The 26,823-nt window shown below is 32.9% G+C and overlaps 1 protein-coding gene and 1 long non-coding RNA gene across 7 annotated transcripts in view; one reads left to right on the top strand and one right to left on the bottom strand.

The window, feature by feature from the left end:
- LOC135265282 (uncharacterized) overlaps positions 1 to 26,823 on the top strand; it is a 362,501-nt gene that overhangs the window by 127,146 nt on the left and 208,532 nt on the right. The gene's annotated exons all lie outside the window — the stretch shown is intronic.
- RyR (Ryanodine receptor) overlaps positions 1 to 26,823 on the bottom strand; it is a 109,275-nt gene that overhangs the window by 10,615 nt on the left and 71,837 nt on the right. For 5 of the 6 annotated variants that reach the window (XM_064356545.1, XM_064356535.1, XM_064356574.1 and 2 more), the window contains 12 exon segments: positions 17,155 to 17,400; positions 16,912 to 17,101; positions 16,584 to 16,857; positions 16,225 to 16,527; positions 11,209 to 11,592; positions 10,956 to 11,068; positions 10,135 to 10,357; positions 9,962 to 10,078; positions 7,158 to 7,569; positions 6,844 to 7,102; positions 4,100 to 4,462; positions 3,730 to 4,048 (listed from right to left, as the gene is read on the bottom strand). In XM_064356545.1, coding sequence (XP_064212615.1) covers positions 3,730 to 4,048; positions 4,100 to 4,462; positions 6,844 to 7,102; positions 7,158 to 7,569; positions 9,962 to 10,078; positions 10,135 to 10,357; positions 10,956 to 11,068; positions 11,209 to 11,592; positions 16,225 to 16,527; positions 16,584 to 16,857; positions 16,912 to 17,101; positions 17,155 to 17,400 — 3,203 coding nt within the window. 6 annotated transcript variants of the gene reach the window in all.

Here is a 26,823-nt window from a genome sequence, read left to right as displayed (position 1 = left end):
GGTCCAACACTTCATTAGAGGAAAAAGGAGGAGACATGGGGGTCACAGAAGTCTTTAGAGTCCTCTTTAGATGCTGCATTTTCGTCTTCGTCATTAAAAACTGAATTACAGTCTTGCTCAGTACAATATTAATAAATAGATGACTTAATATAGATCTTTTGAATAAATCTTATAATAAACTGTATGTATTGAGTCCAACAGTTCATTCTATCATATCTTCTAGGTCATCTTCAGATGCTTCAACTGGAGAGCATGAGGAAAGAAAGTATTTTTCTTCCTTATTTCGCACACTTTGTTTAGTTGGGAGACGCTTTACACACACTATTTTTACATAAATACTTATGATATACTAATGTTTAGTTATACTGTGTCATGTAGACACCAAACTTCAAAAGTTAGTAGCTCGCTTACGGTTAGTCCTACAACAATAATGTTAGGACCATTTTGTAGGAAATTTTATCAACTTAAATCTTGGTAAAAAGATAAAAATTGTTAGGAGAGACCGTTTCCGAAATATAAGCAAAAAAACAAAAAAAGAGAGCTTTAGCCCCCTCCCCCTCCTCGAGCTCGCCTCCCAACCTCGGGGACTTTTAATATATGTCTACCCAAGTATAAAGGAAGCTTTTAAAAAAAATCTATCTCTCTAGGAATTTTTTCCACCGATTTTTATCTAATTTGACTGGGCTATGAAGTTACTTTGAGAAAAAAAAATAATTAAGGCCTTAATTAGTAATTCTCGGTTCGTTATTTTTTACAGTCAAAGGTCCTTTCGATAAACTTTGTATGTTAATATGCAGATATTTTGAGAAAAAAAAATCGTTAATGCTCGAACTAGTAACTGTCGATTCTCTTTTTTTAAAATGGAGATCCTTTTGAACAGCTCTGTATTTTTTTAATAATTCTTAGTAAAAATTAGGAAAATTGCTACGCGGGATAACTCTTGAGACAGAAAATAAAATGTGAATTGTGAAGATATGTAGTTTAAAAAAAAATCGTTAAGGCCCTAGTGACTCCGTTCATTGTTATTTTTTTTTTCAATCATAGTCACTTTTGACAAATTTTGTATTCTACAAGACTAAGGAAAATCGCTACAAGCAATGCCGTTAGAAAATCAAATTTGTCTTGGGACAAATCGACACTTGTGATGGAAATAAAATTAGTATGCAGTTATTTTGAGAAAAAAAATCGTTAAGACTCGAACTAGTAACTGTAGATTCTTTTTTTCAAATTGGAAATCCTTTTGAACAGCTCTGTATTTTTTTAATAATTCTTAGCAAAAATTAGGAAAACTGCTATACGGGATAACACTTGAGACAGAAAATACAATGTGAATTGTAAAGATACGTATTTTGAGAAGAAAAATCGTTAAGGCCCTAGTGACTGTCCGTTCATTATTTTTTTTTTCAATCATAGGCATTTTTGACAAACTTTGTATTCTACAAAATTAAGGAAAATCGCTACAAGCAATGCCGTTAGAAAATAAAATTTGTCTTGGGAAGATATTTTCAGAGAACAAGAAAATTCGTTAAGGCTCTAGCTAGTGATTGTCGATTCATTTTTTTATGGTGTAAGACCCTTTTACACGCTTTGTAAATGTATTGTGAAGATGTTTTGTGAAAGAAAAAAGCGTTCTAACTAGTGACTAATAAATAATTTTTTTTACAGTGAAAGGCCTTTTTAACAAGCCTTATTTTTTGCAAAAGTAGGAACATGGCTACACTTAAGAAAAAATGAAATTTAAAATGAAAAGATATTTTGAGAAAACAAAAAAAATCGTTAAGGTATTATTCTAAATTTCCTATCATTTTTTGGTTTAGTTTGGGAAAAAGTTGATGTTGTAGTTTGCATTAAGGACTCATGCCCTCAGTTTTTATAATTCGAACCAAACCGTTACCATAGAAACGAGTAATGCTTTTTCACCAGCAAATGGCATGAGAATGCAGAAATGGAAATTAAACGAAAAATTTCAATTTTTGGAAATTTTGGCTAAATAGTTAACGAAAATTTAATATTTGCTTACGCTAATACACAATCCTATGCCTTTTTCACTCATAGCCGAAAAACTTGATGATGAAAAACGGCTTCCAGGAAAAGATTCACAATTGAACATAGTTTTACTCTGGAAAATCCCCAACTAACGAACTACTTTTTTTAACGTTAATTCATATAACATGACAGTCATTTAATAGGCTGACAAATCATTTGACAAGTTGTGCCAATTTTTAACCGGAAATCATTCTGGCGCCTCCAAAAATTTCACTGGCACTTTCTTCGCACTAAATTTTCATTTTTCTAAAGGATGTTTTTTCTGTGCTATTAGGACTATCGAGTTTAACTTTTGCATGCGTATTTACATTGAAGTTGTGCATAAAACATGTATATTTTTTTCCTGAACTGTAAAGCATCTTCCGTTTGGCACCAAAGTCTCAACTTTAATAGGTCAGCATACAAAGAAACGCGTTAAAAACTAAATAAAAAATGCGTAGTTTTGTGCGGAGTTCATTTTTAATCATTTTGCTTTTTGTTTGGTACTGATTTTTTTATTATTCTAACAGTTCTCAAAGGCCGCCTTAATTAGCCATGCTTTGAAAAACAAATGTATGTATGTATTCGTCAGGGTCCCAACTAGTTACTTATTGGTTCATTATTTCTTTACAATAAAAATTCCTATCAACTACAAGTTTTGTTTTCTGCTAAAATTAGGAATAACACGGGATAACACCTGAGAAAAAAATAAGTTTTTATTGGAAAAATATCTTGAAAAAACTACAAAACAACAAAGGCCTCAATTAGTGACTGTTTGTTCATTTTTTTTAAAGCGGAAGCACTTTTGACAAGCTTTGTTTTCTGTAAAAATATGGAAAATCGCTACAAGCTTAAAGAAATTGTATTGTAAAAATATTCTTAGAAAACAAAAAAATCGTTAAGATACGTTAGTCTTTCATTTTCCATCATTTTTAATTATGTTGTAAGAAAGTTTCTGTGATCTGGATTAATTATCCGGGATTTTAAAATTTGTCACGATGGTAAAATTCACACTTTTGTAGCAATTAGTAACCTCAAAAAATATATTTTTTGTTAATGATGATATAAATATTTATCCAAATTTTTATTGCAGAATAAGTTGTTTTGCCGATTAGTTTTTTTTTCAGATTATCGTTGTCGCGAACGGACGCCTCATAAACTTACGAGGATTAAATAAAATAAAATTCAGCTTTTTCTTGTTTAAGATTTTGAAAACATAACACTACTTTTATTAATTTTTTTCCTTAAAACTACTTTTAGTGACCACTTTATGGTCATATAACTCTGATTCAACCTAAACGCTTCTACCACTTGTTACACTTGTTAGTTTAACTCTACCTTAATTCCTACCTTAACTCAAAAGTTACGTTATTTCAATGTCGGAAATATGTTTTTTTATCATTAACCTGAAGTCTATATTTAACTCGACATTGAAATAACCATCGCAATTTGTTCTTACTTAAAAAAAGTGGATTAAATTTGTAATATTTTCAACAAATTTAATGCCACCAATTTTGTTTTTTTTTTGAGTTGTGAAGATAAGAGGACTCGCTACCAATAGCATCAGGAGTTAGATGCCCCATTTTACACTTTTTTCTCTTATCACCAAGACACCAATTGAGATATTTTTAAAACATAAGTGTTTTAAGACAAATATATCTTTTTTCCTTAACATTCTACCAAAATTTTGTTTGAATTACTAACCTTAATTTGTGGTTTTTCCCACTGTTCAATGTTGGATTCCTTAATCTCAAAGTACACCCTTTCAATTCGTTTGCTGCCTCCCAAAATCTCAATACGGCCCAAAAACGGTTCAAAGTAATTCAACACAGAGCCGGCAGTTTCCAAAAACCTGGCCAATCTCGGTTCATTCGGCATATGTTCCGACAGATTTGTTAGCAAAACAGCTAAATTAAAACCAATTTCTTTGGCTGGTTCGTGGAACCGGTCGATGAAACCTATATAGTCCACTTTACCATCATGGTTAACTTCACAACACGCCAGCAAGAAGTCGATTTCTTCACTAAAAATATGGCTCTCAAATTAACGCGCTAAGATAAATGAGCAGACATACGATGTGTAGCTTTTTTGTTGCTCCATCTTCTCCTTAAAGTCTTTGGGAGACACCCAACCGTCATTATTAATATCAATTTCTTGGAAGCTAGGTGATGAAGTCAAATCTTTCAATTTCAAAAACATGTCGAAATATTTAAGGATTAGTTCGACGTTTGATGCACTTTCAACCAAGGTGTCCACCATCTGCTTACCAATGGTACCATTAACAACGTTACCTTCAAGCATAGACAACATCATGGTAATCATGTCTTTTTGCAAGTTTAATAATTCTTTCAACAAATCGACTTGACTCGAGTGTTTTGACAGTTTGTCTTGCATGTGAGAGAAGAGGAAAAGGAAACCTCCAACAGCGTCCCACAATCTGAAAAAGTTTGAAACAAACTCAAACTAAACAAATACACCAAATAAGATCAAACACATTCCAACAAGTAAACAAAGTTTCTTTTATCAGTGGTCCAGTATTTGTGACGGGCAAGTAGGCCTTTTTTATAATTAAAGAAAAAAATTATCCTATTTGTTATATTTTAGAAGCAATTGCAATATTGTATTTTTCTTATTAAAATAAAAAAAAATAAATGTTGGGTAGATGAAACATTTAATTTTTAGGAAATCGCAATTAGTAATTTAGGGCCGATTTCATAAATGCCACATTAACTAATTAAAAATAGAAATAAAAATGTTCGTTAACTTATTAAAGGAGGAAGAACTAAAAAATAAGTTAAAGTAGTGACATCTTATAGAAAAAAAATAGGTAATTGAGAATACCAAAAAAAAATATGCTTTTGGAATTGAAAAAAAGGAAAGAAGAAATGTTAAAAGAATAGTTATTAGTATTTATTTTTCATAATGCAACAAAGTGTTCCGTATTTAAAATTTTTCTAATATTAGCACTTGCGTTTTCTTCAAAAACATTCTCGTCATTATTATTATACCTTGTAACCATTGTATACGGAGTTTAAAGTAACGCATAAAATTCATATTTTTGTTACTGTAATTTTTCAAAAAAAGTAAAAAACAATCGCCATTTTTAAAATAAAGCATTTTTTTATTTTTTTACCATATTTTTTCTTTTTTTTTTAATTTATTTTTTCAATTTTTTTTATGTTTACCAGAAAGATAAAGAAGTATACTATCAAAAACAAGAAACAAAAATGTCGGTCTCCAATTAAAAAAATTAAAAATGACGTCACTACTCAAAAATGAAAAGTCAGAAATGTTACCATGGTGGCAAAATATAGCAATTACAAAATTAAAATTGACCTGTCCGAGGATTTTTTGAAGTTGTGTCCACTAACCCTGTATATTTTTTGCAATTTTAAAAATTTGAAATAAACTTGGAACTATTGTTTTTTAAATTGTATTTTTTTCCTTTTTTCCACAACCACACATCATCATCTTCGCTCTTAAGAGACGAACCGCTACTTTCAATTAAGTTTCGTTTGTTTATGTTGATTTTCAATTTTTTTATATAATTTAACTGAGTAGAGTATAAAATGTTACTTCTGGGCCAGGACATTTGGCGTCTTAAAAATTAAGGTAGAATCTTACAAATTTGACTGTTTTCCCAAAAGTCAACAACTAAAAAAGGCCTGAGATCACTCAAAATGCATTAATTTTTATCCACCCCAAAAGTTCCCAAATATGTGTAGGCCACCAAAAGTTGGGCACACGAAAAACAGGGTAGAATCCTACAAATTTAGTGTTTTCCCAAAAATAAACATCCGAAAAAGATTAAAAAACTTACTAAATGCCTTGATTTTAGACACCCCAAAAATAGCTTTTCATTTCTGGACCAAGCCAATTGGCGCATGGAAAAATCAATGAAAAACAACTTAAAGCGACTTAAAATCCTCGATACTCCAAGTAAAATTACTTTAAAAACCAGGAAAAACCTTTATAAATTCCTTAGTTTTTAGACACCCCAAAAATAGCTTTTCATTTCTGGACCAAGCCAATTGGCGCATGGCAAAGATCTTAAAAATTATTACCAAATACATTTTGCATACCCCAAATGTATTCAACTATTATACGCACATAAAAAATATACACCTAATTGTTCCAAGTCTACTAAAATATCTGAACACTCCATTATGGATTTTCATTTAGAGATCGCTATTAAAACTTTAATGTTATCGTAAACATGCTCGGTTTGTGTCTTAATTATCAAAAAATATCACACGTATACGACAAAGTTTAACGTTAATCAAGCGTTAAAATTTATCTTAATTGGAATTTTCCCAAATCAAGTAACTATTAGAATTTTTTTGAAACTTAAATTACAGAATTGTTCACATTGATTTAACTGCATGATCTTCCCAAAATAATTGGTTCCGCAATATAACCGGAAAACCTACCTTAAATAAATTTATTCGCTCTTGTGGCGCAGTTCATTCAGAGAAAGATTAAAAACTTGTAGGAAAACTTGTAAGAATTAGCTGTCTCGAAACTATAAAAACGCCAACGTTGCATTTTACCGAAAATTATAAAATAGTAATACTGATTAGATCTCTCATTGAAAGTATAAATTACATTAGATAATATTTTTTGCATTAGTGCATTAATAAACAGTTAATTTTGAGAGAAAATGCGACGTTGGCGTTTTTATAGTTTTGAAACAGCTAATAGTTAACTAGCCGTCACACATGAGTCTACCAATGAATTACCTTTGTCGTAATTTTCTACATATTTTTTTACAGAGACTAATTAAGAATTAAGCACTCTCTTAAAGAAAAATATCTGTACCTGGAATGAGCCAATGCCTGTTGGTTGAGGGTACAAGGCCCTTGAATCACCTCAGTCAGGGTGTTGAAAACTTGACTAGCAACACCGATAGCTTTAAAAAAGTTTGCTTTACCGGCAGGATCAATCAAATCCTTGCTGGAATAATGCCAGTAAAAATCCATTATTGATTCCTGTAGACGTAGCAGATAATCTACTGTGCAAATAACCACATTTACGGTTGTGGTATTACCAGCTTGAGTACGCAAATAATTTTGCCATTCTATAAATGGTTAGGATAGAAGAAGAAAAAAATATGAGTTGCAAAGTGTTTGTACCTAAATTGTGGCCTTCACAAGTCAGTTGGATAAACCTGAATAACGCACATGTAAATTCCGCATCGTGCATGTTCTTTTCACCAGCAGCACCTTCTGATCCGACGCCAAGACCTTCCGCTTTTGTGTTTCTTTCAAACGCGTCCAGGTCCAAAACACTACAACTGTTCATTAGTCCAGCAATGCTGGTGAAGAATCCAACGTCTTTTTTCTCTTTCAAATGGTTTAACATTCCCATTTGGATGTCGAAGTTACCACCACGGAGGATAGAAATGCCCAGTTCGAGTGTTTTCATTACCATTTCTGAGGGGACGCCTTTGCATGCTGATATGTGCAGAAGGACCATTTCTGCTACGCCTCGTTTGGCCAGTCTTGCTTGGTTGAAAAGCAACTTCTGCTTTTCCATTTCTTGCTCCTGTTATGAAGGTAAATAATAGACACAAAAGATTGCACGAAATCTTTTATACTATACAGGGTGACCTAGCGAGTAGTTAAAGTCCATTATTGACCATTAACTGATAAAATATCTAAATGTGTAGCAAATTTCTGGATAAAAAGCCTAAAATTTTCATCAAGTACATAGACCCCAATGACAAAAAAGTAACAACTGAGACAGTTGCTCAAGTAATTTTTTTAATTAAAAACGAGTTAACAATTAAAAATTAAGTAACTTAAGTAAATTTAAATGAAGAAATGGAAGAAAAGTTAACATTCGGACGTTCTTGGTAAATCTAATGAATCTTTTATTCCAGCAAAATCTTTAGATTCTTTAGATGAATGGAAAAAAAGAGAATGCAATTATGAAGCGAATGAGACTGAGTGTTATTTGGTGAAGTGTTAATCAGTTTCGTTATAGCCTAAGAAAATGTGTAGTTCATATTTGCTCTGGTCTAAATTGTCAATGGTTAAAGAATAATAATGTAGATATTTCAAGATTCCGAGTCTATTTTTGAAGAAACAGTTCGTTGGATATCAAGATAAGCAGAGAGGAGATAAATAAATTTATTAGAGAAGAAATTAATTAATTTTATTAAAATCCGGTAAAACTTACCGGACAGTGATCATTAACATAATAATGGTAAATATGATATAGTATAAAATAAATATATAAATTCATTTTTTGCTTAACTGACTTTCATCATTATTTGAAAGTTGGTCCGATACTTTTGAAACCCCCAATATTTTTACATTTTTAGACTTAGCTTATATCGGTGATTATGTTTTATAGTTAATAATAGTAGAAGTGCCGAAAACACAAGCTTAAAGTCTGAGGGCTGTCAGGCCAGGTCAGGTCAGGTCAGGTCATATCAGACATAGACACCTGAGAACTTTTAAGCGTTTTCGCATGAGAGCTATTAAACAACTTTTTTGTTAGAACAAAATGTGTTTTAAATTAAATTAATTTTTTTTTTATTATTTTCTTTAATTTATTTTAACTTTTAAATATAAACATGTTTTTAATTAAATTTAAAACACATTGCTACGGGAAACGTGTTTTTATAATAGCAAAATAATAATAATAATAGTATAATAGTGATTGTGCTTAGTTTTGAATTTATTTTTTTTTAGGAAAACACCCTTTTTAAAGAGTTATTGCACCTAAACCAAGAACAATAAAAAATAAATTGTGCCAATTTAAAAAAAGTAACAAAAGCAGTTGACAGTTTTTATTGCAATTAAAAATCTTTTAAATTGTATTCAGAAATAAAATTAACTAGACGCCCTCTGGTGATGACTTTTGAACTATGTCGAAAACAGTAAAGAAATTTTCGTAATTCCACATTTAACTGACATTTTATGAATTGTTCAACAATTTTGCGTGTATAGTGTTAATTACTTACAATAGAAAGAATCACTTTAAAAGTACGTGGTGGTAAATACTAGCGATGACTTTGGTTCTGTAGTTTTTCGTGGTATAAAGTGTTTATTGTTGGAACTTGAAAGTGGATAAAAAGTGAAAAATATTTAAATTTTGATTACAAAGTGTTATCAAACAGTTGTCTAATTAAAGACTATAAGTAATGGATCACAACGAACACATGTTGGGCTCAAAAAACCAATAAATTAGTGAAGTGTGTGAATTTTAGGTTAGAATTTTCCACTGAAAAAAATCATGAAATGCTGCGGTAAATCTACAAAACTACAATAAAGATTAACAACTGCTGATACATTTAAACGTAAATTATGCCAAAAGGTTGGCTTTTCAATGTCTTTGTAATAATTTTCCAATAAAGAAAGTGAACCAAACAGTCAATCGTCATTGGTGTTTTCCTCGTCATCTCTCATTTGTCAACATAAGTTTCTTGCATCAAAGATACAATAATCATTCCGCATAGGCAATGCAATAATTGTGAAGTCCCAAAATTCGTACAACGTTCAAAATATCCGAATAAACATTTTCCCGCCATTTATGGTTACTGTTTTCGACCTAGCTCAGTGGCTCAACGGTAATTTTACTTACGAATTTCAAAGTTTTTTTTATTAGTATCTCTTACTGATACTCAAAACACATTTAAGTCTAACAGGGGTTAAATTGTATATACTTGCACTTCTTTTTAAATGTTTCAACTTTTAGAGGCCAATAATGTACTTATTAAAAAGTAAAACAGAAAACTTCATGGAGTGACTAGGATTGTTATGTGGTGACAAAGTCTTACCATTAGCTTATTCATTGTCCTCTATGAAAGCGTGCGTTTTTTAAAAGCAATTAAATACTATCACTTAATTACAATTTAATTAACACGATTTTATAATCACAAAGCATTTGAATTGTCTAGAGACAAAAACGATAAACAAAGATCACTCACATGAATAGATGCTCCTCCTTCTTCACCTTCACCACTTTCCTCTTCTTCCCCTTCTTCTTCTTCCTCACCACATGACTTAGCAATAATTTCGGCATAAGACATATACAACGGATCCTCCTAATATCACAAAAACATACTTTTAAAAGAAGAGACTATTTATTTTTCAATCAAACCTGTAACGCCCCCGAACGCTCAGTCATAGCTCCTCTACAGAAAGTCGTCACAAGTTGGGTAAGAGGATCCGGTTTGCTTTCTTCCTCTTCACCGTCTTTCTTCTTAAGTTCCGAGTCTTCGAAACTTTGAGTAAGATCTTCAATCATAACTTCCTGACCCACATTTTCGTCTTGCAGCCACAGCTCGTAGTAGGAACGGATGAAGATATTTATGGCCCGATGTCTAAGAAAATTTTATTTAGACCTTGATTTTTTAATTTCGTAGAAAGGGATAATTTTTTTTTTAAATGTTTGTATTCTTTTATTAATTCTGAAGATAGTTTAATCAAAAACCGAAACTAGTCCACACGTTGATTTTATTTTCTTCCCTTTGTACTTATTATTTATCTTATTTTGTATTTGTTTATTATTATTTTTGTATTCACCACGTTCACACTACGAGTTATTTTTTTTATAAAGTATGAATCGAATTTGGCAGAAGTAAAATAATAACTGTATTGTCTCTTCGCTCTTATATTTTTTCTTTAATAGGGACCAATTATTATTATTAAAGGAAAAAACAATAAAAATATGTTATATTATGTTAGTGTATATGTAAACAAAACAAACCTGCTGTGCTTGTACAAAGGGCGGCACCTGAGACACGCAAGAGCGGCCCTTTTCCTCGCAGCCCCCAGGATTTTTTTCCAATTATTTCTGTTAGTTTTCGGTCTACAAGCCTGTTAGTACAAATTATTAACACCCAACTAACACCCAACTATTTTTTTGTGTTACAATGGAAGTGATTAAGTAAAAAACAGAAACGCAAACCTCAGACGAACCTTGGTAAACTGTGCAAAGAAGCTTGCCGGAAACAAGACAGTACAGCACGTTTCCTCTGAGTAGAGACCACGCTATGGTAAACACCTTTTTGTTGTTGTTGTGGGTGATCGATCTATAGCGCGTAAACCAAAAAAAAACTAATTAAAAAAGGCAACAAACAAAAATATTTCTTGTGAAAAGCTACAAAATATAGAAATGTGTCGATAGAACATAAAGTGAGTGTCGCAATTATTTTTCGTTTCTTTAACTCACCATATGTAACCCATAGAGTACTTTACTCATGGCGACAATTCTATCAACTGTCTCTTCTAGCAAATTTTTGCCGTTATTGTCGACCATTCCTACAGCTGCGCTCTTTTTGCTTCCCAGTTGGCTGTACAAATAATGTTGCCAAGACATTTCGTCAGCTGGGTCAATTTTATCAGGCAAAGTAAGCTGGGTTTTAGCGAACTCGATGATGTCGTATTCTGGTGCTTTCTTCAAGAAACGGTCTTTGCAATGTTGGACCAATTCCTGCTCTCGCCCAGCAAATAAGTTAAGACCTACTGGCAATAAACGTTTCAAGCAAGCCACCATTAAGGAAGCTTGGATTTCCTTGTCTTTATCACGCTTCTTGTCACGATGCTTCTTCTTTTTCTAAAAACAACGATGGCGCAATTGAATTTTTTTATTTTAATAACCACTGCAATTAATTTTTTCCCTACCCTCATAAGAAATATTAGGTACAGTCACGATCAAAAAGAATGACACCCCAGTGAACCGGGCCGGATAGCACAAGTTCGAGTAAAATCTTTAAGGTCATAAATTTCAACAAACAGGTTAGATGTAATTTGACAAGCGAGGTTACATAATATCCACCTAGTTTATAGACTAGCCACACGTACACATTAACCTTATCATATTGATTGTAGGGGTGTCATTCTTTTTGATCGTGACTGTACTTTCGAAGAAAAAAAGGAAAGAACCACCACTGATAATTATGTTTCTTTAAAAAAATCCCGCTGCAACTTTGTTTATTATTGTAGTTCGCCGAATACATTTTTCTTCAGTTTTTTTATTGAAAGGAATGTCCACCGCAAGTGTTATTATTGATTATAATTTTGTTAATAATAAGAGAAAACACAGCAGGTCAATTTTTTTTACAGTCTGATACCGTAAACAGATTTTGATCATTTTTTCACGAAACAAAGGCAAGAGAACGAGCTATTTAGTGTCAAATAATAGTAGCAAGATTCGGCCACAAAACATTTATTCTTTTTTAAATGCGAGAAACTAATATTGAGAATTTTTACAGGAAACAAAATCGATAGAAATTAGAAAAAGCTTTTGACTGCCAAGAACTGATGAGAAAAACCCTATTAGTTTTGGTTCACAAAACATTTTCTCTTTTCGAAAAAATGGCAATCGCATTAAAACTTTTATCATAAATGCCCTCTGCAACTCCAAGTTAATTTTTAATGGTAAATAAACTTTGATCGTTTTCTCTCCTTTTCTTGAAAAATGCCCGCCGCAGCTCAGTTTTACTTTTGTCAATTTAATTTTGTAAATAAACTTACAATTTTTACCGAAAACAAAGTCAAGGAAAGTCGTTTTGACTAACACAGTTATTAAAAAAGCAATTAGTTCATTTATTTTTTCAAAAAAGTCAAAAAGCGATTTTGGCAATTTTTAGAGGAAACAACGTCAATAGAAAGACCTGACTGTCACGAGGAAAAAACACAAGACATTTTCTCTTTTCGAAAAATGTGGATCCCAATCATATCCCAAATGGCGAGGAACCGTTAACCTCAAAAATGTGTAGATGTGCGGACAGTACTAATACTCGTACTAATAATTCCAAAAAAATTGAAGTAGCCTCGAATAGTTCCAAAAAGAATTCAGAAGTTTTTTGTAAGTACCGCAATTATTCATAAATTACTGGATTACTTCTGAGATTATGCTCGAAAAATAACTACTTTTTTACTGTATTTTTACAGTAATTCCATATTTTACAGATTAACTAATTCCAAATTAGCTCCCGTAATTTAATAAGTGCGTCATTAATATGGTTATAATTTCCAAGTAATTTCGAATATTTCCAAAAATAATTTCGGTAATATCCTAAATTAAAAAAATTATTATAATTAGTAAATACTAATATTTCTACTATGAGATCGAAAATATTCTCAATTAGAGCAAGCTTTACCTGCGGAACTTTAGCCACATTTTAGCCATTTATTTACGGTCGACATAAGATGTGGCTAAGTTGACACTACACTTTCTATCCTTGCTCTAATTCAGTATATTTTGGATCTCATGGTACTTCCAAATAATTACAAAATTTATACAACTTAGTCCAGAGTTCTCGGAAATCCAAAATTCCACCGAAATGTTAATAATAATACCTAATCCAGAGTAAAATTCCAATTCAATTCCAATAATTCCAAATAAAGTCTTATAGTTCCAACATAATTTCCATGTGTCCAACTTAACATTAGATCTCGGATAAAATAATAAATAAAGATAATTGTAAAAAAGCCTGTAATCGCAAAGAGAATTCTAGTAACAAAAATTCCAGTAATTTACAAACAAATTCCTTAATTCTAATTCCATAAATTCCAAATCTAATTTTAATAATACCAAATAATTCCAAACAATTTCGATTAAATTCTAGTTAATTCCAAAGTTAACAGCTTCTTGGTAAATGGCTTATTGACACTTATCCATTCAAAGTTCTTTTTTACAGTGAACACATTTTGATCGTTCTCTTCATTTATTTTCTCGAAAAATGTCTGCAGTAGCTCAGTTTATTCACTGAACTTTTGGTAATAAATTCTGATAAGTATACCATTAAAAAATCAATAGAAAGATCTGTTTGTTCAGAATTATAAGGAAACAAATTACCACTAGTTTTGGTCCAAAATATCCAAAAACTTTTTCTTTTTTCGAAAAGATGCCCGTTCACATCTCTTATATTAAAAGTGATAACGAAAATAACGAAACTTCGAACAGTTTTACAAAAAACAAGCGCAGACTTGACTGTCAACAATCGTTACAAAACAAATAGTTTTTACCGCAACACATTTTTAAAATTTTTACAAAGAACAAAATCAAAATCAAGTAAGAAATGCCAATTCTCGTTCTTCCAGTCGCCTATTTACAGTTTAACTCCGTAAATGCCCTTTGATAATTTTTATAGGAAAACAAAGTCAGCAGAAAAAACTTTTGACTGTCAAAAACTGGTAAGGAAAATCTAGGTCGGTCCCAAGACAATTTTTTAAAATGTCCATTGGAGTAAAATGTTATTTTTAATATGATTCTGTGAACCAATTTTCATATTTTTTTTTGAGGAAACAAAGACAAGAGAATGACCTTTTTTACTGCCACACAAGCATGAAATACTACTATTTTCGGTCGCAGTTCAACTTTTGACTGTCAAAAACTGGTAAGGAAAATCTAGGTTGGTCCCAAGACAATTTTTTAAAATGTCCATTGGAGTAAAATGTTATTTTTAATATGATTCTGTGAACCAATTTTCATATTTTTTTTTTGAGGAAACAAAGACAAGAGAATGACCTTTTTTACTGCCACACAATCATGAAATACTACTATTTTCGGTCGCAGTTCAACTTTTGACTGTCAAAAACTGGTAAGGAAAATCTAGGTTGGTCCCAAGACAATTTTTTAAAATATCCATTGGAGTAAAAAGTTATTTTAAATATGATTCTGTGAACCAATTTTCATATTTTTTTTTGAGGAAACAAAGACAAGAGAATGACCTTTTTTACTGCCACACAATCATGAAATACTATTATTTTCGGTCGCAGTTCAACTTTTGACTGTCAAAAACTGGTAAGGAAAATCTAGGTTAGTCCCAAGACAATTTTTTAAAATGTCCATTGGAGTAAAATGTTATTTTAAATATGATTCTGTGAACGAATTTTCATATTTTTTTTGAGGAAACAAAGACAAGAGAATGACCTTTTTTACTGCCACACAATCATGAAATACTATTATTTTCGGTCGCAGTTCAACTTTTGACTCTCAAAAACTGGTAAGGAAAATCTAGGTTGGTCCCAAGACAATTTTTTAAAATGTCCATTGGAGTAAAATGTTATTTTAAATATGATTCTATGAACCAATTTTCATATTTTTTTTTGAGGAAACAAAGACAAGAGAATGACCTTTTTTACTGCCACACAATCATGAAATACTACTATTTTCGGTCGTAGTTCAACTTTTGACTGTCAAAAACTGGTAAGGAAAATCTAGGTTAGTCCCAAGACAATTTTTTAAAATGTCCATTGGAGTAAAATGTTATTTTAAATATGATTCTGTGAACGAATTTTCATATTTTTTTTTGAGGAAACAAAGACAAGAGAATGACCTTTTTTACTGCCACACAATCATGAAATACTATTATTTTCGGTCGCAGTTCAACTTTTGACTCTCAAAAACTGGTAAGGAAAATCTAGGTTGGTCCCAAGACAATTTTTTAAAATGTCCATTGGAGTAAAATGTTATTTTAAATATGATTCTGTGAACCAATTTTCATATATTTTTTTTTGAGGAAACAAAGACAAGAGAATGACCTTTTTTACTGCCACACAATCATGAAATACTACTATTTTCGGTCGCAGTTCAACTTTTGACTGTCAAAAACTGGTAAGGAAAATCTAGGTTGGTCCCAAGACAATTTTTTAAAATGCCCATTGGAGTAAAATGTTATTTTAAATATGATTCTGTGAACCAATTTTCATAATTTTTTTTGAGGAAACAAAGACAAGAGAATGACCTTTTTTACTGCCACACAATCATGAAATACTACTATTTTCGGTCGCAGTTCAACTTTTGACTGTCAAAAACTGGTAAGGAAAATCTAGGTTAGTCCCAAGACAATTTTTTAAAATGTCCATTGGAGTAAAATGTTATTTTAAATATGATTCTGTGAACGAATTTTCATATTTTTTTTTTGAGGAAACAAAGACAAGAGAATGACCTTTTTTACTGCCACACAATCATGAAATACTATTATTTTTGGTCGCAGTTCAACTTTTGACTGTCAAAAACTGGTAAGGAAAATCTAGGTTGGTCCCAAGACAATTTTTTAAAATGTCCATTGGAGTAAAATGTTATTTTAAATATGATTCTGTGAACCAATTTTCATATTTTTTTTTGAGGAAACAAAGACAAGAGAATGACCTTTTTTACTGCCACACAATCATGAAATACTACTATTTTCGGTCGCAGTTCAAGTTTTTTTTTTTTGATAACATAAAAAATACATACCTTGCCACCTGTCTGTTGAGTACCGTCAGTTACAACCGGCCTTCTTGTAGCTGTGGGCATTATCAAAACCATGTTATCAATCTCATTCGCAGAGATAAAGTTCTGTTCCTCTCGCAGGAAATATTGTGACTTCGACCAAATGTTGAAAATATCGGCCACATGATTGTACAAATCTTCAGCTTCGGCAATGTTATGCCTCAACCAATGATTTCTTTGCAAATCAACGTACTTGATTAGAAGCGGATAGAAGGCATAAATATCCCTAACTAGAAGGTGCCAGTCTTCCTGAATTTGCGTTTCAATCTGCAAAGATTTTATTATTTATTTGAGAAACATCATCACATTAATTAGCTTTGTACTTGTGAGGTGTCATCTGAAGAGCTCTTAATAAAACCTCTCAAACTTTCTTCTTTGTGGAACATTGTTTCAGTTCGCTTCTTCACACGTTCAGCTAAGGGCAAAAATGGATCCCTAAGCAGTTCTTCACTGCTGTTAATGATAATTTGTTGGGTGTATGCAGCTATGCGTGTCATCCAGGGAGCTGTTTCATTACCGATGTTTTTCTTTATCAATTTTAAAACATTCTTCAATAAATGATTCATATGTTCCGCTGTTACCATCGACACGTGGGTACTAAAACCCAAAAATTAACAAGTTCTGTGGTCAGTTTAAACTAAAGTAAATTACCCTCCAGTTGGACTGACATTATCAGGTCCTTGAGACCACCAAAAAGGCAAATATGAACACAACATAGGCATTATAACATCTATAATATGAGGAGCGTCAGAATATGTCTTTTCACTTTCGACAAATTGGTCCACTTCTGATAAAATTGTCTCAAGTGTGGGCATTGAGCCCTCCATTTTTGCCATAATGTCTAAAAGGCGTATATGGTTAACTTTGGCATTTTTTTTATTTAATTGGATCTACCTTGGGCTTCTAATGAGTGATCTGCAATGCGGTTTAAGAGAGAAAATTGGTTGTTTTTATTGAGATGAGGCTCTAGGAACGCAACTGGGAAAGTTGAGCTGAAGGCGCCTAAACAGGAACCTAAAGCCGGTTTGTATTTTTCGATTTCAGTTTTAAGATACTTTCTGTCGTGGGTAAGGGTCGTGTCAGTGCCCAGAGTATACAAAGCTTGCAAAATTTTATACGAGGCAACTTGAATTTCATCGACTAGAAAGAAACAGAAACGAAAATGTTAATGATAAGTAACAGATTCTGATGAAATTGTAAAAAGTTGACATAACTAAAATTCCGAAACGGAATACTAGGAGGCGAAAAAAGTTAGAAAATAAATCAAAATTCTACGAAAAATAAGGTGCGATAAAGCGTTAGGCCAACTCGGTTAGAAATTGTTTTAAATTAATTTAAATTCAAATAATTCACTAATTGCTCGGAAAAGAAACCAGGAACGTTGTGCAGAGAAAAACTGCCAAGTAAAATTTTGTGCTGCGCCCATATTTTTCAAAATAGTTGAAGATACAAGAAACATACAAAAATAATGATAATTAATAACACTGCGTAAAAAATTTTCAAAAATTTTGAGTACACGTTTCAAAATGTTCGGTTTATTTCTTCAGACAAATCGTATATTAAGAATACAGGGTGTTTCATTTAGATAAAACAAAGGTTTGGTGTGTCGGGTTTTTAAACTTTGTTTTATTTATCTTCCACACCAAGAAAATCCAACAAGAAGTATGTTTCTTTTAGAGCCTACATTAGAAATTTTTTAACTTCTAATATAGCTAGAGATTTAAAATTTTGTATACGATCTAAATCGATCATTCTGAGTTCAACTAAATTCTTTTCAAAATGGCTGAGCTTCTGGAACTAGAAAAACTTGGCGCCAAGTTTGAAATTTTAAATAGTAACCACACATTTTTATAGCATTTTTAAATTTACCTTCTCAACCTGAGTGAAATTTACGCAAGTTGTTGGTAAAGTAAAGAATTAGAATCAATTGTCAGTGTCAAAAATTATGAAATTATCTTGGAATCCTGCCACATCCAACGTTGAGACAATTTGACAGTTGATTTTAATTCCGAATGAATTATACTTATCTGTCATAGTTTTTGACATATGTCAATTTTTTTGTTAAAATTTTCATTTTCAAGGTGTTTATCTAAGATAAGTGAATATTTTTTTTGCATTCGATAACCGTATATTTAAAGAATTTTCTAGAATTTTCGAAATTGTCAGCTGTCAAAATTCATGGCTAAGATGATGTTTTCAAAATAGTTTTCAAAAAACAGCTATAACTAAGTTTTTTCAAAGTCAAAAACAGCTATAACTAAGTTTTTTTCAAATAGAACAATCCCATTTTCTTAACGGCAATTGAAAGAATATCGATATTTATGGTGACTTTTATCAATACATCTTATATCTATCTCTTATAGTTTTTGAAAAAAATCACAAAAAACGGATTTTACTGCGAAATTTTCGTCAATTGTCAAAATTCAACATTTTATTTTGTTTGTAGCTGGTTCGTTATCAAATAAGCAATAAAACAATAAATAAACAATAAATATGCGTGTGGTGGTAATGCCATCACCCAAGTGCCAGAGTTTTCAGCTCGCATCTACAGCCTCTGACCTGACCTAACGACCACTAACTAGTTGTGACCGGGGCCGACGGCTTAACGTCTCCTCCGAAAGACGAGTTAGTTGCGATGTTTTTGGCATTACATTATCCGGTTAGGTCAGGTCAGGTCAGACAGATATTTTAACTACTTTCTAGACTTCTCTGTGTTTTAAATTTTAACTTGAACTTCGCGAAAACATCTGAAAAATTTTGTCAAGTTTTCATAAACTTTGTTAGTGTCACTTAAAAGTCAAAAACCATTTGATCTTATTAATTATGGGACCAAATGCTCGTTAGGCGGTTAGGACGTCATAATTTCAACTTTAAATGGAAATAACTTGAGTTAGAGAGCACAAACAGAGAAACGGTTTTCACTACTGTAATAAGCGTTTTCAGCACTTTTTTTAAGACAAAGTTGTTTTTTAAGTTGTCAATGCCTTTAATGAATTATGAAAAGTAACTCAGTTAGCTTGCCATCGAATTTTGAACTTCTTGAATGAAAATTGTAAACAAATAGGACATTTCTTTTAATTAATAGCACAATTTTATCGTATTTTTAAAGAGTTTACTTAATTAAAAATTTTAATAATGAGCCAAAATTCTGTTTTTTGCGATTATTTCAAATATTGTAAGAGAAAAGTAACTCAATTAGCTTGCCATCGAATTTTGAACTTCTTGAATGAAAATCGTAAACAAATAGGACATTTCTTTTAATTAATAGCACAATTTTATCGCATTTTTCAAAAGTTTACTTAATTAAAAATTTAAATAATGAGCCAAAATTCTGTTTTTTGCGATTATTTCAAATATTGTAAGAGAAAAGTAACTCAGTTAGCCTGCCATTGAATTTTAAACTTCTTGAATAAAAATCGTAAACAAATAGGACATTTCTTTTAATTAATAGCACAATTTTATCGTATTTTTCAAAAGTTTACTTAATTAAAAATTTAAATAATGAGCCAAAATTCCGTTTTTTGCGATTATTTCAAATATTGTAAGAGAAAAATAACTCAGTTAGCCTGCCATCGAATTTTGAACTTCTTGAATGAAAATCGTAAACAAATAGGACATTTCTTTTAATTAATAGCACAATTTTATCGTATTTTTCAAAAGTTTACTTAATTAAAAATTTAAATAATGAGCCAAAATTCTGTTTTTTGCGATTATGTCAAACATTGTAAGAGAAAAGTAACTCAGTTAGCCTGCCATCGAATTTTGAACTTCTTGAATGATAATCGTAAACAATTAGGACATTTATTTTAATTAATAGCACAAATTTATCGTATTTTTCAAAAGTATACTTAATTAAAAATTTAAATAATGAGCCAGAATTCTGTTTTTTGCGATTATTTCAAATATTGTAAGAGAAAAGTAACTCAGTTAGCCTGCCATCGAATTTTGAACTTCTTGAATGAAAATTGTAAACAAATAGGACATTTCTTTTAATTAATAGCACAATTTTATCGTATTTTTCAAAAGTATACTTAATTAAAAATTTAAATAATGAGCCAGAATTCTGTTTTTTGCGATTATTTCAAATATTGTAAGAGAAAAGTAACTCAGTTAGCCTGCCATCGAATTTTGCATTTCTTGAATGAAAATTGTAAACAAATAGGACATTTCTTTTAATTAATAGCACAATTTTATTGTATTTTTCAAAAGTTTACTTAATTAAAAATTTTAATAATGAGCCAGAATTCTGTTTTTTGCGATTATTTCAAATATTGTAAGAGAAAAGTAACTCAGTTAGCTTGCCATCGAATTTTGAACTTCTTGAATGAAAATCGTAAACAAATAGGACATTTCTTTTAATTAATAGCACAATTTTATCGTATTTTTCAAAAGTATTGTAGTGAGACCGTGATTGATGATGGTTGATCGATGTTTAAATGATTTACAACTTATTTTAATTGATTTATTTAATTAATCTTGAATTTTACTTTTGTTTTCTTTTTTCGAAATGGTTTGGCTCGTCTAGTTAATTGATACGCTACATGATCATTTCACTTACCTACGTTGTGTTGTTTTGATGTACGAAGTCACTCTTATAATGATATCGTAATTTGATCTTAATTCTTATCAGAAAGGGTTCCGGATTTATCCGTAACGCAAGTCCGGATTCAAAGTAGTGTCAAAACGCATGGGAGAAGAAATTTAAACCACAAGTTTCCTCCAAAGTTATTTATTACAAGAATAATGAATATTCCGTTGGATGGATTACAATAATCAATGGTTATGAAAGTTTGATCAAATTTGGCCAATTGTTATTTGTTTTTGTATAGTAATGTCGTCAAAACATATCTCAGAGTCGTAACCACAATTCGTTTGAAATTCCAAGTAAATAGTTTCGAAGTTGCTGAGTGATACGAAAAAGTTTTATTGATATGATATGACGTTAATATTTAACATGAATTAATTTAATTCGATAATGTCCAAATAAATTAACCTACGTTTCAGATGATATTGCTCGAACTCATAGGATCCAGGCAATTGACAACGCGTTTCTAAATTACTTGTACCAAAGGCGGATTATAACATGCTCGCGGAATCTTTGATACGTGCATCGCATTGAATTTTGCGCCCTAGTGCCGAAATTCCGTCTCCGGTAAAAGTCAGGTGATCAACACCTAGAATGAATTACGAATAAAACCCGGACATACAAGCTTTTACAAATCAATCTGAATAAATGTAGAAGTAATTTCTCTCTAAAGTTTTCCGTCCACGAGCTTTGACAAAGACTTGTGCAGAACTTTGCCATGTCGCGATATCAGTTTATTACAGATAATCACGGATGATTATGTCTGCTCGATCGTCCGTAGTAGCCTGCAAGTACGTGGAAGTACTTGCCGTTGGGACGGGAATTACAACGTCCATTCTAAGTACAACGGGCGGAAACTACGACCTGCCACCGCGTCTTAGACCTTGTTAAAGTTGGGGAAGAGCGTCCCCGGGGACTACGACTCTTCCCATGAAGATGGCCAACTCACGAGCCTGTAATTTCTGATCTGGACGCAAAAGAGAAACACTCTTTTGCTTTATCGCCTAACGCGTTGCGGAAGAGAAATCGTTCTACTCTAAACCTATCCTTAACTAGCAACAAATCCTTCTATTTCGTAATATTTTGGTGTATGCAACCTTAAATTATCTGTGTACAACAGTTTGAATAGCACCGTGGGTTTTGGATTTAGACTTTTGTTGTAGTTGAATATTTGTTTGATGCCGTTTCACTCAAATTTGTCGTAACAGATTTAGAAGTTAGAAGCAAAGAATATAAAGAACTTTTAATATTGTAATTTAAAGGTGGGATGGTTGAATTGAAAAATATGAAATTGTTTGTTGCGAGTTATTTTAAGTTGAAAATGATTTATTTAAAATTTATATAGCTGACGTAAGACGAAGCACAAGAATTTAAATAATTACTGGTCTTTTCGGCATTTCCGATGCTTAATAACTTGGTGGTTACGAGAGAATTTATGAAATGAATGATAATGATCACTATTTCGAAATGACTTAAATGATTTAATATTATAATATTAAATGAATAAAAAATTAATTAATCCTTTTGAGGGCCTACCTAGAAATTTTAATCCTCCTAACGCAGGGGGTTAGCTGCTTCCCAGGTGTTGTAGTTCGCAGCACTACCTAATCGAACGAACACTAAACTTGTCTCGTTTTTAACTTACTCACTAATCACTAACGCTATCACTTAATTCAAGAATTTAAATTAATTTAATTTAAAATTACGCTTAAATGCACTTAGTACAATTTAGACGCACTAAAAGGTAAACGAAGATGTTTTTTAAATTTATAAAAATTTAAAAGGGCAACACGACAATCGACTACCTCGAAAGACCGTCAAAAATCGAATCCCTCCTAAAGTCAAGGGCTCATCTTGCGTAAGCTACACTAACTCGCTTACCCCACTACCCTTGTTAAGTAGTTTCCACATATGCGAAATTTTGCAAATTTGACTCTTATGATGTCTTGGCATTTGATCAAACCTTGTTTAACTTTCTAAATATTATTATTAATTAACAGCTGGGGTGTTTTCCGATTAACAATTTCATTATAATTAAACATTAAATTTGGTAATCGTCGATCTGAACTGAATACAATACAAGAACGCTATGGAATTTCCCCAAATATCCTGAAAGAGAAATTAAACTCCAAAATTGGTTGTTGTCAGGTCTGAAGTTGTTTTTGGGAACACAATGAAATGAATTTTGTGTAACAACAAATTTTGTTTGTTTAAATAACACAGAAAATATAAGGAAGAACCCCGTGAGGAAACTGTAATTTTGGTCGTACTACCCCTTGTTAGATGTCGCCCCCAGTACTACACCGGTACTATTTTAACATTTCCGCGTTTTTCTCCAATTTCCTTAGGGATTTTCCTGTCTACTTTCCTCTTAGGATTATGTTAGTAACGGGCAGCAATCGTGTCATGCAATTTTTTTGCTTACAATAATTTAATTAAATAGAATGATTTATACATCCGAATTTCGACGGCTGCGCCTTAAATATTAGGGTTAAATTTTACATCAAAATGTTCAGAAAAATTTCGCGTGTTTTTCTAAACTACTGGTTTCGTGATCTGATGTTGATTTAACAAAGAAAACGTTAATTTCGCTGTAATTTCTTATAAGGAATGCACATGTGTGCTTGTAATTTGATATTCTTTTAAAAAGCTCTGTTCTGTAACGAATTTGTCAACACCCCCTATTCAAGCGGCACTTGACCAACGTCGTTTTGGCTATACTAATCTAGTTAACAGACATGAATTTCAATCGACCAATTCGTTCTTGAAGTTTTGCAACAATTTGTTAACAATTACGCCGAATAAAATAAATTATTCAATTTTATTTGATGACTGGAGTACACTGCATAAAGACTCAACTTTTTGGTACGAAACGTTACGGGAATTTTTGAATAAGATGAAATTTTGATTCTTTCTCGAGTTGTTTACTGATCATCAACGTGCCTTAAATTGGCTCATAAATTCCTTTCTTTTTGAAACGTGACTAGTTAATTTCTAAACAAAATTTTGGATTTAATTTTAGGTTTATCAATAAATTTTGGCTATTTTAAACGAAAGTAAATTAATTATGCTTTTGTGAGAAAATCATTGGATTAGCTGGGCGACTGTGGTGCAGAGCCAGGCCGTCGCCAACCCCCATATCTTTGCATATCCACTTGTTAAAACACATGGCCTTTCGACCACCCAATTTGGCGATTTATAACGTTTTTAACAGTTCTTGGAAAGTTTCGTGGGAACGATAATTTTCTAAACATTTTAATGCTAACAAAGGAATAAATAAGTTAAATTAAAATTTGTTGCAACTTTTGAATTGAAGTTGAATTAATATTGTCAAAGAACTAAACGTTTAAACTGACTCCGAATATTTTGCGCTGGTTAATAAAATAAAATTTTAAATACCGCGATCATCACATTCGCCCCCTGTCTTGCGTTGCTTCGTAGATGCAGCGTAAGACACCGCGTGTAGGTTTGCTGTCCTCTGGTTGGTGGTCGGAATGGTGGAATCACCAGATGGTGGATGCGCCCATAATGTCAGAAACGCTCGAATTGGTAGATACGCCTCGAGATTGGCCCTCATGAACTTCTTGCGGTTTTATTTTAGTCGTCTCGTCGGTGGTAGAATTTCAAATTTGTCATGTTGTATACACCTTTAATTTCGTTCGTCACTGGGTCGGCGATTTGGTATGTGTTTGGATGAGGCTTGGCGATTATTTTGTACGGACCACTGTACAAAGGCATGAACTTGGCGAATTGGTGGGTTCTGGTATCGGAAGTCACTTTGTTCTTCAGTAGGACCCAATCTTCAATTTCCAGTACGGTAACTTCACCCTTTTGGTTTTTCTGCCGTAAGTTCGCGTGATGTCTCAAGTATTCGCGAGCCTTTTCATGAATTTCTTCTCTCGTGAGTGGCGGACGTACAGGCAGTAAACCCGATGTGACTGCATCTAGTGGGTTTGGTGGTGTTCTGCCGTACAGGATTTCATATGGAGAAAATCCGGTACTGATGTGTGGCACGTAGTTCAAACAATCTTCGATGTTGCTCAAATGGTTGACCCAACTGGTGTGGTTTTCTCTACAATACGCTCGGAAAATTCTCCCCAGCTCCCGCATTACGCGCTCGCTAGGGTTCGATTCTGGGTGACGAATCGACGAGAGCGTTGGTTGAATGTCGGCAGCTCTCAAACTATTCTGCCAAGTGTTCGAAATAAATTGTGTCCCGTGGTCGCTTAACACACATTTGGGTTTGATGTACCCAGAGAAATCCTCTATGAGACGTTTGGCAGCGATTTTGGCGGTGGCTTTTCTCAGTGGGTAAAGTTTGAGAAACTTGCTGAAGACGTCAATGACCACAAATACATAGGACGCCCCCAATCGACCTGTTGGTAAAGGCCCATAGAAATCGACGCAAACTAGGTCTCCAATGTGGTCGTAAAGGATTGGCGTTAATGGACCCTGATGTGGACGGTTGGAACTTTTTGTCTTCTGACAAAGGTCACAACTTCGTAGACGTTTCTTAATTGTACGATACATGTTCGGCCAGTAGTACTCGCGCTTCATGGAATTGTACACTTTGGTTGCCCCGAAATGGCCCAGGAGTTGGTGATGGTAATCCACGAGCTTAATTACCAAACTCTCAGGTATGGCCAGGCAAACGTCGTTTGAATTTTGAGATCTGTGAACTAACACATTATTTGTGAAATTATATTGGGACCAAACCCGTTGAGTTCTCGCATCTGGAGCAGCTGCACCGGATTGTTTGTTGGCAATTATTTGACTCAAAACAGGATCATCTGATTGGTGTTGTTTGAGATCGGACATCAGTTGGAGAATTTCAGGTGTGTTGTTGACTTCAAACATTGCAACTATTGGTTGTTCACGTGGATATTCATAACTGGCTTCACCGTCGGACGGGTATCGTGACAGGATGTCGGCAACTACATTATCCTTTCCTTTTACCAACTCGATTTCGTAGTCGTACTGTCCTAGTATCAAAGTCCATCGAGTTAGGCGTTCACTGAGCAAACGACAACGGCTCAGAAATTTCAAAGCTTGGTGGTCGGTTCGGATGATGATTTTTGTGACTTGGATGTAGATTCGAAATTTGTGTAAGGCAAAAATGACGCCGAGTAATTCCTTTTCTGTAGTCGTGTAGTTGAGTTCGGGTCCTTTCAAAGAGCGACTTGCAAAAGCGATCACACCTCGCGAACCGTCTTCCTGAATTTGATACAATTCCGCCCCCAATCCGTAACCAGAACTGTCAGTTTGGACGTAGAATATTTTATTCAGGTCGGGGTAACGTAACAACACAGCTTCGAGGAACAGATCTTTCACACGATCGAAAGCTTCTTGTTCATTTCGTCCCCATCTCCATTTTTCACCCTTTCGAAGTAGTTTGTTTAAGTCTTGTGTGCCTGCACTGTATCGAGCACAAAATTTTCGATAAAAATTACAAAGTCCCAGGAAGGCTCGAACGTGTTTAGTTTTCTGGGGAACCGGAAAATTTCGGATGGCGCTGATTTTTTCCGGGTCGGCTTTGATACCGTTGATTGTGAGAATGTGCCCCAGAAATTTCACTTCCTTTTGTATGAAATTGGATTTTTCGAGATTTATCGTCATTCTAGCTTGCTTCAATTTTTCGAAAACTTGTCGGAGATGTTCCAAATGTTCGTTTAGCGTTTCGGAAGCCACTAACAAATCGTCGATATAATTCACGACGAATTCGCGAACTTCTGTTCCTAACACTACGTCCATTGCACGACTGAATGAACCCACAGCAGTTTTTAACCCGAAAGGTAGGACTTGGTATGTGTAACTGCGACCGTTGTACAGAAAGGCGGTGTACTGTCTGCTTTCTGGCGAAAGTGGGATTTGCCAGTACGACGATCTCAAATCAATGGTGGACATGTAGCGAATTTCGTGAAATCGACGTAATAATTCGTCAGCAGCGGGTGGTGACTCACAATCGGCGATCATTTTGG

The sequence above is a fragment of the Tribolium castaneum genome, chromosome 1 (assembly GCF_031307605.1).
Source record: "Tribolium castaneum strain GA2 chromosome 1, icTriCast1.1, whole genome shotgun sequence".
NCBI classification, from domain to species: Eukaryota; Metazoa; Arthropoda; class Insecta; order Coleoptera; family Tenebrionidae; genus Tribolium; species Tribolium castaneum.
This window is presented reverse-complemented; position numbering and strand designations above follow the sequence as displayed.